Source organism: Cebidichthys violaceus, unplaced genomic scaffold (genome assembly GCF_023349555.1).
Source record: "Cebidichthys violaceus isolate CVI_PGR_0920_01 unplaced genomic scaffold, fCebVio1.0.p SCAF_11, whole genome shotgun sequence".
Classification (NCBI taxonomy): domain Eukaryota; kingdom Metazoa; phylum Chordata; class Actinopteri; order Perciformes; family Stichaeidae; genus Cebidichthys; species Cebidichthys violaceus.
In genome coordinates, this window is record NW_027176274.1 from 11,833,059 (window position 1) to 11,851,442 (window position 18,384).

The window sequence follows — 18,384 nt, forward strand, 5'->3', positions numbered from 1 at the left end:
TAAACGTATACAAGTATTGCAATACCAAGTGATCGATCAAACATCACTCCTCCCTCAGAAGAGCTGTGGATGCGTTTAATAATGAAGCAGGATTTTGTTTTTTTGTGTTGTTTTTTTCTCATCAGCTATACCTTGCTCGGCGCTGGTCTTGCGAGTGCACACACACACATTCGCAAATGAGCGCACACATGCACACGTCTGCTCGCGCTTAGGCACGCTCAATAGACAATGAACTAAACATTAAAAGAAGAAGAAATAGGCTTTTTCTAAATAAAACCATCACTCGGTGTTGGCTGTAAAAGGACGATAACAAGTGCAGGGACTATCTTCAAGCAATGGCATATCTTTGTGCCCTTTTCTTTATTTTGCAACTTCCTTCAGCGTACACTCTCAAAAACAGGCTTAGAGCTTTTTTTCACGAGGGGGTATTTTTTTAATTCTAGAGCGAGGGATTGGTCACACTTTGTCTCATTAGCATGAGGAGCTGTATAAACCCCGCCACTGCAGAATTTTGAGCTGTGTTGAAGGCGAGGCAACAAGCGTATCTGACTGGCTGCGCGCAAGGAGCGAGTAACTTTCACTTCCAGCACAGTTCAGTTCATAAAAGTGGGAGCTTGTATGGAGAGCTCACTCCGGAGGTGAACTGGTCTCATCTGTTCAGCACACAATGAGGCTGCTTACCGAAGGAAGGATTACTACGAAGATGATAAAGGGCAAATGTGTAACTTACTGGCACCGGTGGATTTTTATATTCACAATCCATCAATTCTTATTTGCCTCACTGGCTCAGTCCGAGGGAAACACTATTCGATACCAGACCAATGAGGAGGACGCATCAGGTACAGTCATCGGAAACCTTGCCAAGGACATGTCCTTGAGCCTGTCTCATTCCTCCAAGACCAATTTCAGGATGATGAAACAATTCAACGATTCATTCATCAGGGTGAGAGAAAGCAACGGAGAACTCACTGTCGGGGAACGAATTGACAGGGAAAGAATCTGCAGACACACTCTACAGTGTCTCATCACTTTTGACGTGGTAAATTTCTCCAAAGACCGCTACAGATTGATTCACGTTGAGGTGGAAATAAAGGACATCAATGACAACTCTCCGGAGTTTCCAAACAAAGAATCTGTAGTGGAGATCTCGGAGAACGCAGCGGTGGGGTCCCGCATCCCTTTAGACCCAGCTGCGGACGCCGATGTCGGGTCAAACTACATCCAAAGCTATCAAATTTCTGTCAACAGTCATTTTTCCATTGATGTGCTCCTGAGAGCGGATGGGGTTAAATATGCGGAATTGGTGCTAATGAAAGAGCTAGACAGGGAGACTCAGTCATCATACACCGTGGAGCTGGTCGCCACAGACGGAGGAAACCCTTACAGATCAGGGTCAACAAAGATAACTATCAAAGTGACTGACTTTAACGACAATAGTCCCGTTTTTGACCAGAACAGTTTCTCAGTCAGTCTGCCAGAGGACGCACCGGTTGGCGCTGTTATACTGGACTTAAACGCAGTTGATGCTGACGAGGGTTTAAACGGAGAGGTCGTCTACGGGTTCGGAAAACAGGTTTCTCATGAGATCCGAGAACTTTTCCAAGTGGATAATAAATCAGGTCGCTTGACGCTCAGGAGCACTGTGGATTTTGAGGACAAAAACACCTATGAGCTAGACGTGCAGGCGACTGATCTGGGACCCAACCCGACCCCTTCTGTATGCAAAATCATAATTCACGTCACAGACGTTAACGACAATGTCCCAGAAATCAGCATCACCCCGATGACCTCCATCACGACAGGCATTGCATACATCAGCGAGGCGGCAGACAAGGACAGTCTGGTGGCGCTGATCAGCACCTTGGACAGAGACTCGGGTGTTAACAGCCAGGTCCACTGCACGTTATACGGCCACGATCATTTCAAACTCCGACAGGCTTACGAAGACAGCTACATGATAGTTACAGCGGCAATCCTAGACAGGGAGCGGATTAGTGAGTATAACTTGACGGTCATGGCGGAGGATTTTGGGTCACCTCCGCTGAGAAAGATCACTCAGTACACCATCAGACTCAGCGACGAGAATGACAACGCCCCTCACTTTAACAAAGCTGTCTATGAAGTTTCAGTGGCGGAAAACAACGCCCCGGGCGCTTATATCACCACGGTTGAGGCCAGTGACGCGGATCTGGGCAATAACGGCAAAATTGCGTACCGACTTGTGGACAGCGTTATCATGGGGTCCCCAGTGAACACCTTTGTGTCTCTTAATTCAGTGTCTGGCTCTATATATGCACTAAGAAGTTTTAATTATGAAGTGATGAAACTGCTAGACATACACATCCAAGCAAGTGACGGGGGGTCACCACAGCTGCAGGGTACAGCTGTCATCAGACTAAAAATAGTTGATCAGAATGACAACCAGCCTTCTATCATAGAGCCACCCCTTTACAAAGGATCTGCTGAGGTTTTCCTGCCCAAAGATGCACCTGCAGGTTATGTGGTAACCCAGATAAAGGCCACAGATGCTGATGAAGGCATAAATGCACAGCTGTCCTATAAAATCACCGAGGGGGGACACCTGGGTTTCTCTATCAACAAAGACACTGGGAAGGTGCATGTGAGCCGACAGCTGACGTATGATCTCACAGACAATGTCAAAGTCACAGTCTCGGTCAGTGACAATGGATCCCCGGCACTTACCTCCACAGCCATTATACACTTCAGCTTCATAGAAGGAACTCTACCCAGTATGCCTTCCTTGGCTCAAAATGGCAACGAGGAGCTCTTTGAATGGGACATGTCCATAGCCATAATCATTGTCCTGGCAGGGAGCTGCTCTCTCCTCCTGCTGGCTATTATTCTCATCACAACCATTTGCAGCCGCCGGAAAAAAGAGACAAGGGAGGTGGAGTACAATGATAAAGAAGATACACCGAATGTGGAGAAAGTGGAAAGTGGTCATGTTGATTCATTGATTGCAAACCACAAAGGCAAAGTGTTTGATGCCCATCCATTTCCAGAGAAACCTCCATTGGCCAGCAGCAACACAACAGAGACAGGCTGTGAGGATGGCAGGCAGACAGCAGGCATCTTTGACTCAAACAGCAGGGTGGTGGACGGTAAATTAAAGGTAAGACATTATTTTTAGTTATTTTTAGAGATATTTTAAGTTTCTTAAGTTAAGCACCGACTGTCGTTTTTTGAATCTTGACTCAAAATCTGTGTCAAATGTTTTTGTCTCTTCGCAGGGTTACTCAACGCTACCGGGATATGGGAAAGAAACAGTCAGACCAATAACAATATGGAAGGGTAATTCCTTCACAACAATCTCAGCAAGAGATCCACACATCAGTGGCAAGGACAGTGGAAAAGGAGACAGTGACTTCAATGATAGTGATTCTGACATAAGTGGAGATGCACACAAAAAAGAGTCGCCGCCAACAAACAGTGAGTGTCAAAAACACAGTATGAAAAAATATAATAAATGGAAAGCCAAATTTGAGGAGGTGAAATCCATGCAGTGATGTGACATGCATTCCTTTTTGCTTCTCGCAGTGTGGTTTATATGTACTGTACAGATTGTACCCTGTTACAATAATGTGGTTTCTAATACACTGGACACATTATGATTGATCCTATACCTGGGCTCACTGAGGTCTTTCAGCACCAAACACCTTCAACCAGGTGATTCAGCAAATGTATTGGCATTACATCCTTACAGCCCTGCTGTTTTCCACAGGTCTCTGGGCATGTACAAGCGAGTGCAAAGTGTTGGGACACTCTGACCGATGCTGGAGCCCTTCAGCTACAAGGCCCAACACCAGCATGGCCTGCGGACCGCATCTGTCAACCTTCAACAAGACTGCCTCACTTCCCCGGAACACTGGAAGGGAAAACTACTATCCAGCTCACATACCCAAAACCAACGGTCTGCAAAGTGTGTACGAAAAAGTCCAACACCAGGAATTTGATTATATACTTGTTGGTCCACAGACACCGGCCAGAATACAGGAAGCGGATGAGATGTCCATTCCTGAGTACACAAACTCTTAAAGATCAAACTTTCATCAAAAGGGATCCTGTCTTTATACTGTACAGTACTTTTGTCTTTATTGAATCTATGTTGGATTGTTGCAGTGTTTTGTAGTATGTCATGTGTCTTTTGGCTCATATATGACTGTTCATTGTATCATGTGTAATATGCAAGATTTTGTACATTAATAATATATTTTTCATAATGATTCAATGTAAAGAACAATTTTATTATGAATTTTTGAGAGCATGTGTTACTATTTAAGGGGCATGACCTATGGACATTTAGGCTGAAATGGGCCTCTCTGCTGTGGAAAACAATCAATATGAAAGATTACCATGTTTGTGGTAGATTTTGTCACATTGTTGCACAAATAAACAGTTAAAAAACAGTTTAAAGCGTGAGCTATCTGAGCTTACAGCTCTCAAATGTAATCTCATAGTTAAGTACAACCTATTTTCCTGAAGAAATATTCACAAACGCACAGAGAATAACCTCAATTAGCCAACTGAATGCATTTGTATTTGCCTTAAAGGCTTATAAGCCACAATAAATAAAATGTGGTCCTCCAACAATCACAGTTTAATTGACAGAAAGCATAAGCCAATGTCATATTCTTTTCATAACAATGCAGTTACTGGGCTGCCTTACTTTGCATACAAATACTACATTTCAAATCAAATGCTCTTACAATTACATATTTTCTGAAGGTCAAAGAATCCCCTCACCTTTTCTGATTGCCTCCCAGCTACCAATTATCCAAATACGTGGTTCAATCTGTTTCCAAGCAACAGCAGCACTGCACATTTGAATCTCTTTTCTTACTATGTTTCTTTTTTCAAAGTTATGATAAGGGCAGTGTAACCGTGGCTATGAAAGTATCTTTCTCCCATTGTCAAATCAGAAAGTTAATAATTAACAAAGGTTATTTTTGTGTGCTGTCGCTAATTGTGTACGGTATTGTAAGTCAGTGCTGTCTTTTAGCATTTTGTAGAAATATAAAGACCAAAGAGGACTCGCTTTTGCATACAGGTTTGACTACATGGAGTGCAATCTGCTCATTCCACACCTGTAACCAGAGAAAAACATTGCGACAATCTGCTGTATTTATATAAATTGATATCATAATTGACAACCAACTATAAGACGTGGGTGAATAAAAGAAAACTGACTAATAAGTCAAAACTTTCTCCTAACACCGACTGAAAGATCAGTGAATAACCTTTCTATCAACCATTGCATCACTACCTGTAACACACAACTGCTTTAAAAAGTCTTGTTTAAGTTTGGAACCACAGGATGGCCACCTTGCTTTAGGCAAACTGGACCTACAGGTAACATTCAGACGAAGAATTTAGCTCAAAGAATTTATATCAACTGTGCGTCATTCACATTCAAATGTCAAAAAGCCTCCTGGTGGATAACCTGATTCTCCAAAGAGAAGCAACAGCATTAGTGGAAGAATTATAGAGGACATCATGAGGGGAACTATGGACAAAATCCAAAATACCACTCATGGATCTGGCTTTTTTGAACACTGCACGCCTCCGGTAAGACACAGGCTTAATAAATACATGATTAGTAATATAATTGACTTCCATGACTTGCATAACCAGCATATTTTGCAAACTCGAAAGGTTTCCCAAAATGTTATCAGTTGGTATTGTTTAGTGTGCATCATTTCCTACTTTGCATCTTCTGGGCTTATTGAAGGAACAAAGCAGCACAGCGACCTCCTCTGCAGTCAGTCGCCTCCTGAGATTCGGAGCCGTGGCCCTCATTGTTGGTGCAGTGTTGTTGTTGTGTGCATCGATGGCTGCTCTCTACCTGTGGAAAGTCAGCAATAAAAATGTAAGTGTCCACTGAGGATAATGTAGTAGTTATTATATTGCCCCTAATAGATATCTAAGGTGAATGCAAGGTTGCTTTTGGATGCTCTATTAATAATCATATCCATCACAATTCAGACTGTGAAATTGTATCTTTAATTATGTTATGGCATACATTGTTTCAATTACTTTGCTCCTTCTTATATAAAATAATGTCATGTTTTCGTGTCCTGTGGAGCACACCTGTAAGGCAACCATTCCCATCAAGGTCTGTAACAGCAAGTCCTGTGGTGCTTTGCTCAATTCTCAGTGTGCCTAAATATACACAGGATTTCTGTAAGAGAAGCAACACCAATAACCACTGTGGAGAGGGATTGCATGAGCAATAGGAAGCTTGTTTTTCTGGATCTCATTTTTATTGTGTTGCATAACTTGACTAATCCGTCATTTGTAACGTTCCACCTTGAATGCTGCCAGGTTTATAATGTTCGTTACAGTATGAACATCAATGGGGAGGTGAGGCAGGGCTCCGTGGAAATTGATTCAGACAACAACCTGGAGAGATTTAAAACTGGGAGTGGAGCTGAGGAAGCTGTGGAGATTCATGACTTTCAAACTGTGAGTGAGTTTGTCCTTGTTCTCTCTTCCTGAGGTAGTTCAGCTGGGACTTTGTGTGTGCTTAGTGAAGTGGCAAAGCTGTGAGTGTAAACATGGCATCTCTGTGATTTGGTGCAGGGAATAACCGGAATCCGCTTCTTTGGAGGAGAAAAGTGCTATATAAAATCCCAAATCAAAGCCAATCTTCCACACATGGGAGCTCACAACAAAGAGTCTCTGATGTTTGACCTGGTATATGCACACTACTGGATACAGAATTATGCGAAATGGAAAAAAAGGACATTCATATTATTGTGTATTTTGTATATTTTAATGCTTTGACACAATTTCTTTTGTGAAACTTTCATGCAAATAAAGCCATATTGAATTGATTTTTTTTCTTCTTGCCAGACTGATGAAGTCATTCCAGTGAGTTTTGATGAGGAGTTCCTCATATGGGTTTCTGCAGAACAGCCGCTGAAGGACACCAGCTTTCTGAGCAAAAAAATTCTGGGACTTTGCGGGGATCTTCCCGTTTACTGGCTCCAACCTATCTATTCTAAAGGTTGCCTCTTTATTCTCGATATTATGTATTGCTTCACTCCATCAAACAGGGTCTGTAAAACTGGGCTGCTTCACAGAGCATGGTCAATTCATTTTCAATTATTACTGTACATTATTTCATAGTTTATTCAAAGCTTGGTTGTGATTGCCCTTCTTATCTGCTGACACACTTGTAAAATGTACAGCCTTGACTGCGAAGTTGGCGAAACACTTGAACATCTTGAACATACTCTACATTTAGAGTACACCAAAAAAGGCTCTGGTCCTGTATTAAAAAAGAATGATCTTGAAATATGCAAGACTGCTTGAAATCACTGCTGCTAATTCAATTATTCAAGACATCTGAGACAGCCCCAGCTATGTAGGATTGAGCTCTTAGGACATGTATGGCGTCTTGTGAATGTTGACCCAAAACTCTTGCCTCTTGTGGCTGCTGTAACAGATGGGGAGAGGAGAAAGAGAGACACACAGCGAGCCAAACGGCAGTTTAACATAGAGGAGATAGAGACAGCTGCTGAGGAGAGGAGCCCGGTGAGTCACGCAGAAGATGACACCTCCAGAGTCGTGGAAGAAGAGGAGGGGGCACACTCTGCTGCGGGGTCAGCATACAATCCCGAAAACCCCTATCATGTGAGTACCAACTTCATCAACAACACTGTTTATGATAAACAAGGCTCCAGAGCTGGTGAATTTTTGATTAACTATCAAGAGGCATATACTGAGCCCTGAAGCAACCCTTAAAGTAACATTAGGAACTGAAGTTTCTCCGTTTTGTCAACAATTTTTTCAGATGACTTCATAACACCATGCGTAAAATGCCTGTCTTGTTAAAAAAATGTATTTTTACAGAAATAGAAGGGAATGTACTAACCTTTGTCAGTTGATATACTGCTGCGGCTGTTGAGTAGGTGTCATATCATTGGCTATGATTGGAGGTCATTGGGGTAACAGCTGCAATTGTTGACAACAAGTTGAAATGTTGAACTGAAGTGAAAATTTCCCATTGGTTATGAAAATGTATGTGCCTAAAGGAACTGTAGTCACACATTTGGGAGGATGAAAAGTTTTTGAAAAGATTTGAATTGCAAATGAGTACAAAAATTGCTCTTCAAAGTTAACACTGCTTCAAAACTGCAGCGCAGCGGAGGGGCCGGAGAAGAAGGTGCCATGACCTTTGACACCATGTTAGACCACCAGGGGATCTGCTGCTCAGAGTGCCAACGCAGCTACACTCACTGTCAGAGAATATGCGAGCCTCTGCGTGGATACTGGCCCTGGCCTTACAACCACAGAGGATGCCAGGTTGCTTGCCGAGTCATTATGCCCTGTCGCTGGTGGGTGGCACGCATTTTAGGTTTTGTCTAAGAAAAACACGCAACACTTGTGAGAGAACATATCTTTTTTTCTTCTCTTTTTTGAAGACCCTGAAGGTCTCTAAACTTTCAGCTTCTATGCAGTTTTGCACGCAGATATTTATTTTCTGATTTTTACTCTAAATACTGCCAACAACTATGCCTGTTAGCATGAAATACAGATCATGATGATTAGTATGATTATCTATATAATGCATATACAAAGTCACATTTTCATCCAGGCTACTTCTTTCCATACAGTAAAACTGGAACACACAAATGCCATATTCCTGTGAGCAGCAACACATTCACAAATGAGCACATCTGTTTTTGCATCATGTAATACTAAAGCTAAATGCGCTGTACTGTGTTTAATGGAAGGTATGGGACTGAATCCAAAGGCTCAGCAGATCATGTACCTTTTCTGACTGAGTAGGCTTCAATAAATTCTAATTACAGTATATGCTGGCTTTGATGTAGATGTTTTCATGCCACATCTTGTTTCCATGGTTCCACAGGGTGCTTTTCTGATAAAACTGAAGTGACAGCCACGGTTGCCATAACTTCAATTCACAGCTCAGAATCAGTTTGAGGGCAATGCAATTTGTGCACACTGACATCTGCATTGATGTGAACTAATGTGAAATGAGTGTCATGGCAATGATGGAAAATATTTTCATAAAAGTGACATTTCTATTAAATAAATAAATCCATATTTATTTATTTATATATGAAAAGAGAGGTGTGTGGATGCTAAGCTACCAAATAACATGATCACAGAGGCAAGCCTTTTGGGGGCTTGTGGTGTAGGCTATTCTGAATACCTCAAAATCAAAAGAAATCTGATTACGATCTTTAAAGCCATATGCCAACTTTCTAAATAATTGAAAGGAGCCATGTTGCGATCAAGACGATTTCACAGAGGGTGATCCAGGCACATCAAATTACAACAGATGTGAAATTGCACCATATCTGCCACTAAAGCCGCATTGAAACTCTGAAGCTGTGTGAGGAAACAACACAAAGAGATGCTTGTCTCTTTGCTTGGAGATCGTTCCTGGTTTTATGAGGGTAGAGGTGCTTATCACATCTGCAGTGCTGATAAGACGGCCTCTGTGCTTCCGTAGGCTATATAATATTAATCCCTCTCCCACGTCTGCAGATGCACTTAAAGGAAGGTGACAAGCATGACATATCCAGGACCTCCTGATGGCTCGTGCTCTGGAGTGCAGCCGCTAAAAGAGCCCCAAGTACCCTCAAGTGATGTAAATTTGCAGGGGGAGTCCAATTTCCATCACAGCACTGTCACTGCCATGGTCATTAAACTAAATCATCCCGCTGTGTGTCACACAGCTCCCATTTTAAAGTCCCCTCAATAATGGAGTTATACTTGGACTGAAGATTGCAGCACAACAGTGAATGTCTGACCTGACAGCAGCTGGAAGAGTCCCCTGCACATTATTTCATCTTTAGAATTCACAGACAGACAACGTATATGGACGTATATGAGATACCTTGAAGTTATTCATTTTAATTGAAAGACATTTTTATATCTTAGCTGCACCAGCTGTGGTTCAACAGGACTATATATATAATCTCTATAGTTAGTAACTGCAGCTGAAATTCAAATATGATCTGTTATGTGCCTGTTGCTGTCGGCGGTTTCCTTGGGTTTCACTCAGAATGTGTTGATACAGCAGCACAAGACAAAGAGTCTAAGCTAGACAAAAGGAGATGAAAAACACAAAGCAAAAAGAAGAAAAAAACATATCACCACAAGCAACAACTCAAAATGGCATTTAAACTGAGAAAAAAATACATAGTTCAGAACAACAGCAGTTCTGCTATCCTGAGGCTCTGTTTCTAAAAAAACGTGTTTCCTTTTGCCATTGCTCTCCTAAGAAGAGCAATGTACCCCATTGAGTAGAAAAGACAAATGTGTTGGAGAGCAGCTTCAGTGTTTGAGACAGTGGTGCCTTTTTTGTTTGTCTCCCTCTGGAGCCAAGCTTACCCTGGGAGCCCTGCAGGCCAGGGAACAAACAGAGCTTTGTGAGCACTGACCCAGTGTGCCCAGCAGCCAGACTGCAAGCCTCCACTCCTGTGCTAATAGGAAACCACAGAAGAGGCGTATGCAGCAGCAGAGGGAGGGGCGCTTTCTCACATCCACCTGTGCTTTCATCATTGCCCATCAAAACAGTCACAGTCAGGCAGGGGTCTGTGGTACTCTGGTGACCACTGAATCAAAACACTCAGCACAATACATTTGGGATACCTTAGCTGGTGATTTATATCATGGCATGGATTTGTGCTAATCAAGCCCATGCACTCACTAGAGCTGCCTATAAATACGTCAATAGCCTGTCATAAATTTGCCTGTTGTTGCCCAAGAGGCATTAGAAGTGTGAATAGAAGTGTGAAGTGAACCACTCTAGTAAACATGTCCTACATTTGATTGCATGTTTTCCATTACAGCCAGACATGAATGAAATAAACAGTAGTGACAGTCCATTTTGCACCTAAACCAGAACACAGAAACCCTTTTAGGCTAGCTCATTATGTTTTTCTGCAAGAAAGCACTGCAATACGTTTATAGATGCTGGCGTCGTGAAGAACCTGTAACCCGCAGTTTTGCACCGGCAATAACAACCCAGGCACCAAACATTTGTCTTTTTTTTTCTCCCGAATGGCCAGAAAAAAACATGGCTGGACAAAAGGGGTGGGGGGTGGGGGGATTGGTATGCTGGTACAAGGCTTAAATGCTTTTTAATCCCATGGTTGAGTGACCACTTGCAGCTCTGCCCAGTAGTCTGACTCTGTCTGCCATTTGCAGGTTTCTCTGAAGTTTCATTGCCATTGGCTAGAGTGTTTGCTAGACACTCTCTCTCTCCCTCTCGCTCTCTCTAACTCTCTTTCTTTCTCTCCCCCTCTCTCTAACTCTATTTCTCTCCCTCCCACCCTCTCTCTCTCCCTCTCTCTCTCTCTCTCTCTCTCTCTCTCTCTCTCTCTCTCTCTCCCCCCTCTCTCTCCCTCTCTCTCTCTCTCTCTCTCTCTCTCTCTCTCTCTCTCTCTCTCTCTCCCTCTCTCTCTCGCTCTCTCCCTCTCTCTCTCACTCTCTCTCTCCCTCTCTCTCTCTCTCTCTCTCTCTCTCTCTCTCTCTCTCTCTCTCACCCTGCTATTTTGTATGCAAGCCCCTAATGGCCATTAATTAAAAGCCTGCTGGTAGTGTAAGGAAGTCTGTCTTGTTTATTTCACAGAGTTAAAACTGTAAATATTGTCTAAAGCTACCTGCATTCAGTGAACAATACTTTCTATGTCATCAAACATTATAGCAATTCTCCCGGGTGACTCAATTACTCTGCACACACTGCAGGGATTGTTTTTGTGTATTGCACTTGGTTGCATGGTGTCCTTGTTACACTCAAACAGAAAACCTGCAGTGTGGTGTGGGTCTAATTTGGACACAGTGCTAGAATTTGCGCCGTTGTTTTCTAAGGAACGCACTGTATAATTGACAGTTAGTGTGGTGGAGGCATCCAACCTGCAGTGGATGTAAAGAGTTCCTTTACAACACAGCAGATATTGGACGTTTTATAACCAACAATTTAAATCATACTCCCTTACCCATATAATTTTCTTTTACCCTGATAGTGAAATTTAATTTGAAAAACCATGCCATGCCTGATGGGATCATTATTAAAAATGTTCAAAATATGGCATTTGTCAAAGTCACCGTAGGATGTACCCAGGAACGTACACGTCCTCTGGTGGGGTGCTTAAAAAGAGCTATACATAGCTCAAAGCAGAATCAAATCAAGACTTCACATCTACAAACTGTGAAAAAAAAAAGCTCCTGCACAAAGCAATGTCAAGAGGCTTGCCACATGAAAGCAGAAGTTGTCCAAAGAGTTGTGGGAAGTACTGACAAAGTTTATGAGAATAAAGTAAATGTGTTTTTAATCTTCAGCAGCACATGCAACAATGAGGGAGCCTGAGCCCCACGATATGCCACCCCGGGGGCAGGCTCTATACTTAAGGCTTACAACAGCCTCATTATCTCCCTCAACTCACATCAGATCCTAGCAGCAGTTTGTCACAGGCAGGCTCCTCTCTGCCAGTAGGCATCAGACCAATCCTCCTGCAACACTACTGTACATAATTGCCATATGGACAGCATTTTGAGCCAGACTGAAGACTAAAAAGCCCTCCAGGCAGATTCCCCAGATAACTAAATGAATATTTTATCTCATTTCCATCTAATTTGCACCACATTATTATACAGAACTGAAATTTTTAATTAATTGATAGAACAGATCAAACACAGGTTTACACTTTGATTTTCGGGAGCTGTTATTTTGATAATTTGCATGACTTTTTTTTCATGCCAAGCTTTTTAATCTCCGAGAATTTCGGCATCTCTATATAGAAACAATATAATAAAACATACAGCAAATTAATAACTGTCAGCGCACATGAAATGCTTGTCTTGGTTGTGTGAGCAGTTCCAGTGAGAAGTCCTTTTACCTGCCACCCCACTGATTAATTAATTTCACACTGTTTAATTAAATCCACAGTCTGGGGAGTCTGGGCAGCATCGTGGGGAGCCCTATCTGAGCCTCGTGTGTACAGAGATTACTAAAGAAGGTCTCAGACACCCGCTCTCTCGCTGATGTTGACACTGACGTCACCCTTCTCTGGATACCGGAGCTTGATTGTGTCAGTGTCATCTGGCATTTGTGAGCTTTTACTGCTGGGGACATGATAACACTGCACCATTTGTTAATTATCTGCTGGCATTTACATTAACTGAGGAGAATGGAGCATTTGACAGCATTTGACACAAATTAGTATCCGACAGAAGCTTCGAATGAAGTGTGCCGCTGCACATAAACCTTGGATTTCCATTAAGTGAGTTAGTTAACAGCACAAATAAAAAGCAAAGCCATCTGAAGTGCCATGCAAATTTAACATGAAAAATAGAAATTAGTCTAATAAATACAAAAAATTAAACAGGAAAACCAAAACAGGACAGATTCCAAAATGTGTACGTACACATAAAATACATGGACTATGTTGTTCTAGATCAAAAACAGTGCAAATTGGCTTCCTTACAAATGAGCATATTGAACTCCCATATCCTGTCCAAAACATTGTTGTATCCAACAGTCAAAGCCTAAGAGACAGAGACACTGTCTCTCTTATGTCAGAACAGAGAGAGGTGCACGAGTGTGTAGCGCAGCAGGCAATATGACTGTGTGGGCTGAAAAGCATGCATGTTACTCTCTCTGTTCTCTTGAAACATATTTTTGGCATCTCTAACCACAAACACATTTTGAGTCAGATGGCTCAAATTTGTCTTTACAACTTCAAAATAATCAGATTTATGGCTAAATATACAATTTTGAGGACTATAGAGTACAGTATGTAAATTTGAAAGGATTACATTGATTCTTGCTAATCTCTCATAATAACAAATATAAACCTGATTCCCACTGTCGTTTGCTCAATCTTGTGTTTGTATGTGGGGGAAAGCAAGGAGAATTGATTAGGTACATAAAGATGGCAGCCTGCTGGTTTGAAGTGATGTGATGTGGAACCAGCATTTCCTTGTGCTCCATATTTGATGTGCCAAGAGCTATCAGAGTAACAAACACTTTTTATAATGTCACAATATTAAAACAAAATTGCCATTCTCATGGATTCATTTCAAATAAAAAAAAAGAGTGTAGGGCTTCAATTATCTACGGTTTAAAAAGGTATTGTGGTCGTGCCACATGTGCTCAAAAACAATGAAAAGTAGTATATAATGAAAGTTTAATTTGAGCAATATACAGTACTTTACTGGAAAGTAGCTTTAGAAAATATCACAAGGTCATGTCCTAATTACGCAACTTTTCTATACGAGCATCACAAACATCACAAGTATTCAAACACTTTTATTCCAACAAACAACAGAATCTTTTCAAACAGTTGAGTGTTGTGCTCTTTACTTAGACAAGATAAACTTTTAATAGGCATTGCTGTGCACAGCATCAAGACAGTTTTGCCGACTGATACAGCATTAGCTGGAAGAACAGCGCTCTATTTGTGCTTGCCTTGTCCTGTGACAGGAAGACCTATCAGGTGCTCATCTCTACCCCCCCATCCCCCCCAACCCCTCCCATCCTTCTCTCTTCCTGACCTCATTCTGTCATCTTCGTTTTCCTTCTTCCCCTCTCTCAGGTCTTTTATAAAGTGTCTCCATGCATTACACATTTAACAATGCATTAAAAATAGGCCACCATCAATCAGTCATTCAGTGGCGGAGACAGAATCTACTTGTGGCACCAATTTGATATGTTTCTCAAGGTTCAAGAACGAAAGGAATGCTATAAACTCTTTGTGTACGCGGAAACTTAACAGAGATGAAAACACACATTTATATGTTAATAATACACCGTACCCCATGACACCCATCGTAATAATTCTGAATTTTCATTTGCTTGATTTTGTACGGCACGGTGTCTTAACAGAATCCAGAAACAGAATCAAAATAATACATATGCAGGCGGTAAGCCGTGACAAGATTTCTGTTGATGTGTGCCAGGTTAGCATCATGCCCAAAATAGTGATTTAAGGAACTGTGATGTATGATACGGGATAGGTACTAGGTAAAATCTGATGTAATGGTTGGGAGTGAGTCAAGCCCCAGGGGCAAATAGTCTGACTCCAGGTTACTCATACCAAAGCAGATGTTCAACTGACGACAGCAGTACAAAAGACAGTGCTGCATGTTATTCACAAGGTATTTTACATTATCGGTGATGGTATGTCATGGTTGCTGAGCTACAGATAGAGATGTATTGGTAGCTGCTTTGATAGTCATATATATATTTAATATAGAAATACTGTGTTTTGTTAACACAGTAAGGTGTTCTCAGGTAGGGGTGTGGAAGTCGGCTCTTGAGCTTTGATGTTGCAGCTCTGCTCTGAGGCTTGATCCTGTATTCTGGACTTCGAAACAGACTGCGCCTCATCATGTGTAACATCTTGAAGAGGTAGACACCAACTGCACAGACATGCCTGAAGGACCACACACAGACATTTGGTCAGAGAACAACAAACATTTACCATCAGCTTTATGTGGAGATAATGGCACATTACTATGTTTTTTTGTGTGTAGTATTCACAGTATAATCTGAGTGGAATGCAGTTTTGCCTATTTGTATGTTTTTGAATAATGACCCACAAATAAGCCTTGTTACTTTGGTACAGAGAGGGCATAATAGGAAGCAGTTTTGTTTTTTTACCCGTTGAAAGCAATCTCAAGTTGGATTGTCTTTTAATTAAATAAAATGGGATATATTAAAAGGAAAAACCGATCGAATGTAAAAAAAAAAAAATAGTGATACAAACATTATTGCAGAGGAAGAGTAGTTTTTTTTGCGCCACGGTGTGCACAAACCCAAAGACAGCTAATCAAAGTATGTTTTAGGCATGTGCTTCTGAGCTAGTAATACAATAAAGTCTTTTAAAGAAATGCTTTCTTGAAAATTGCCCTGAAGCCATGCATGTTTTCGTCTTCCTCATAACACATCATTCTGATTCAGTGACAAACTGTCTGGTAGATTGCCAAGTGTCTGTTTTTCTTCTGACGAGGTTTTTCCAGACCGTTTTCACTTATTATCCCCTCGGGTCATTGCTTGCTCCAGTCTGGGTATTTTGTAGACAGGACTCCATATGTCCCTGATGACACATATAATAGCTCATCCAATGTGGATCACAATGCTTTTACCCCCACCAGAGAAGTGAATAGTACCCTACATAGGAACAACTGGAAAAACAAAATGTCCATGACAGCATATCTTACCTTGAAACATCTTTTAAATCTCTTGCTGACTGTGTACAATGCAATAGGGTTGATGCACGAGTTGAGTGATGCCATATTAATGCCAAAATAGTCCAGCACAAGAAAGACACTGAAAAAAGAGGGTGAACATTAGGCACTAATCAGACAAAAGAGCACGGACCAGGTAAAGAACAATGGGAAAAGGTACTTAATTCTGAATGCTCACCTCAGTAGCTGACACCTATCAGGATCTTTCTCATCATATATGGTTGATTTCAAGATTCTGCTTAGGTATAGAGGTAACCAACAAAGTGCAAAGACAGTCACCAGGCAGAAGACGGTTTTTGCGACTTCTCGTCTCTTAAAAAAGAAAATGTTATCAATATGAAATTTGATGTTACATCAAAATATGAGAAATGTGCAAAAAGAAAAAGTTGCAAAATGTGCTCAAAAGTAATAACCTGCTTGGTGTGGTCGCTTATTGTGTTCTTAGTATTTCTCAGCATTTTCCTGGTCATGAGTGTGTAGAAGACGGCAGTCCAAGCCAGTGGCATGCAAAAATAGAAGCCAAACAGCCACCAGTCCTTGGCTGATTTATAAAACTGTTGATTAAACATGACAGAGGCCCACAGTCAGTCAGTGTATACAGACAAAGCGATGCTCCATTGTTGCTATGTTACAGCATGCATAAAACAATATCAGAGACATGGGTTTACAAGGACATCGACAAGCATATGAGGGCATCTATTGGATAAAGTTATGAGAAGTAAAATTAGAGCCATTGTTCGTTTCATTTCCTGTCAACACTTGTAAATGTTGCCGTATGCTGGATATGAAAAGACAAATCAAACACATGTTGATCTGTTTGTTTTATCCTGTTGCGTTGGCTGGAGACTATTACATTACCTGCATGAACGGAGAGGTTTGCATGGGATGAAGCAGACATATTCTCAGATGCTTGTCTTTATAGTTCATTGTTATCATATCAAAGCCGACAACTTCAGGCACAGCCAGCAGGATAGAAATAACCCATATCAGAGATATTTCTATTGCTGTCCACACTGGAACCCCGATGCCTTTGATTCGATTCCAGGATACTACAGCTCGGTATCTGCAAAATCAATGGGAAAATGTTAAGGCTTGGGGAATTTTTTGTCTGGAACAATAATAGATTTTTCAGTTAAAGAACATTTCAAGGACTAATGCTAAACAAATCTGTCTGCTTGATGAAATACAGATAGTAGCCAGCCAACACTATTTCCTTGTAGGGCACAGGACAGTGCAGCTTATCTCCGTACCTGTCAACACTCAAAGCACATAAGCTCAACACAGTAATTCCAACAGAGGTTTTCTGTATGAAGGGGACAAGTTTGCACAGCAACAAACCAAATGGCCAATCTTCAGCCATGAGCTGTAGAAAAAAGAGAAACAAGACACTTTTCAGTGAAAAAAGAAACAGACCCACAATCAATTCAAGGTGAGATTGAAGTTTTAAAATGGATAAAGAGAGCAGAGGACAGGATAAGGTGCAACATTGTTTTCTCATTGTAATTGTAACAGAGCGCAAGGTTAACAGTTAACTCACCCTGTATGCGTTGATTGGAATGTCTATCACAATGTGGATCAGATCCCCCAAAGCAAGACTCGCAATGAGAATGTTTGGTCCACTTCTCATGCATTTGTTTACATATATGATCTTCAGTAAGGCTGCATTTCCCACTATTCCAACAACGAAAACAACAACAGAGACCACAGTATGGACATATTTGAAGGCGTCCTTGATTCCAGCTGACTCCAAGCACATAGGAGGGTTAGATGTTTTTTGTCCTACTTGAGGTGGATGAATTGAGCTGTTGGGTTTCTGTTTTGCCAATATTAAGAGACCAGGGGAGGCCGTTTCAGAGACTTCAGATACGGGGAATGGTTCTGAATGCTGATCACTGGCCTCTCCTCCCATGGGAATATTTGCCAAACAAAAAACGAGAGCTACGATCCACATTGTTGATGATTTCCTCAAAAGGCCCTGAAATGTTTGTTTCCAGCCCTGAAATGTAAAAATGAGAGTGAAAATAATTAGCACAACATCTCAGCCTTGAGATTTACATCAAAGTATTCAGGTGAGGTAAAGGATTCATTTAATTTACCGATCAAAAGGCAACAGTAAATAGACAGCACTGACAT

General features: G+C 41.4%; 3 protein-coding genes across 3 annotated transcripts; 2 read left to right on the top strand and 1 right to left on the bottom strand.

The window, feature by feature from the left end:
* Window positions 1-554: 554 nt before the first annotated feature.
* Window positions 555-4,478, top strand: si:ch211-199f5.1 (protocadherin-8). The gene is made up of 3 exons (XM_068704813.1): window positions 555-3,133; window positions 3,252-3,450; window positions 3,743-4,478. The coding sequence occupies exons 1-3, from the start codon at window positions 668-670 to the stop codon at window positions 4,054-4,056; spliced, it is 2,979 nt and encodes a 992-aa protein (XP_068560914.1). The 5' UTR covers window positions 555-667; the 3' UTR covers window positions 4,057-4,478.
* Window positions 4,479-5,514: 1,036 nt separating this feature from the next.
* On the top strand, window positions 5,515-8,391 carry cnmd (chondromodulin). Its single transcript, XM_068735367.1, has 7 exons — window positions 5,515-5,586; window positions 5,750-5,887; window positions 6,343-6,483; window positions 6,601-6,714; window positions 6,874-7,027; window positions 7,469-7,656; window positions 8,164-8,391. Exons 1-7 carry the CDS (start codon window positions 5,515-5,517, stop codon window positions 8,389-8,391), a joined length of 1,035 nt encoding a protein of 344 aa, XP_068591468.1.
* A 6,192-nt stretch (window positions 8,392-14,583) lies between these two features.
* On the bottom strand, window positions 14,584-18,202 carry ednrbb (endothelin receptor type Bb). Its single transcript, XM_068735379.1, has 7 exons — window positions 17,789-18,202; window positions 17,502-17,614; window positions 17,110-17,314; window positions 16,665-16,805; window positions 16,430-16,563; window positions 16,225-16,333; window positions 14,584-15,437 (listed from the first exon to the last, which is right to left on the bottom strand). The coding sequence occupies exons 1-7, from the start codon at window positions 18,200-18,202 to the stop codon at window positions 15,273-15,275; spliced, it is 1,281 nt and encodes a 426-aa protein (XP_068591480.1). The 3' UTR covers window positions 14,584-15,272.
* Window positions 18,203-18,384: the final 182 nt, after the last annotated feature.

Bases quoted from the DNA above. Each gene is read 5' to 3' on its own strand.
- si:ch211-199f5.1 (XM_068704813.1), top strand. From the start codon at position 668: ATGAGGCTGCTTACCGAAGGAAGGATTACTACGAAGATGATAAAGGGC. The intron at 3,134-3,251 runs GTAAGACATTAT...GTCTCTTCGCAG, and splicing joins TGGTGGACGGTAAATTAAAG to GGTTACTCAACGCTACCGGG. The intron at 3,451-3,742 runs GTGAGTGTCAAA...TGTTTTCCACAG, and splicing joins AGAGTCGCCGCCAACAAACA to GTCTCTGGGCATGTACAAGC.
- cnmd (XM_068735367.1), top strand. From the start codon at position 5,515: ATGAGGGGAACTATGGACAAAATCCAAAATACCACTCATGGATCTGGC. The intron at 5,587-5,749 runs GTAAGACACAGG...GGCTTATTGAAG, and splicing joins TTGAACACTGCACGCCTCCG to GAACAAAGCAGCACAGCGAC. The intron at 7,657-8,163 runs GTGAGTACCAAC...TCAAAACTGCAG, and splicing joins ATCCCGAAAACCCCTATCAT to CGCAGCGGAGGGGCCGGAGA.
- ednrbb (XM_068735379.1), bottom strand. From the start codon at position 18,202: ATGTGGATCGTAGCTCTCGTTTTTTGTTTGGCAAATATTCCCATGGGA. The intron at 17,615-17,788 runs GTGAGTTAACTG...TTTTTTCTACAG, and splicing joins TTCCAATCAACGCATACAGG to CTCATGGCTGAAGATTGGCC. The intron at 17,315-17,501 runs GTACGGAGATAA...TTGATTTTGCAG, and splicing joins TGTGCTTTGAGTGTTGACAG to ATACCGAGCTGTAGTATCCT.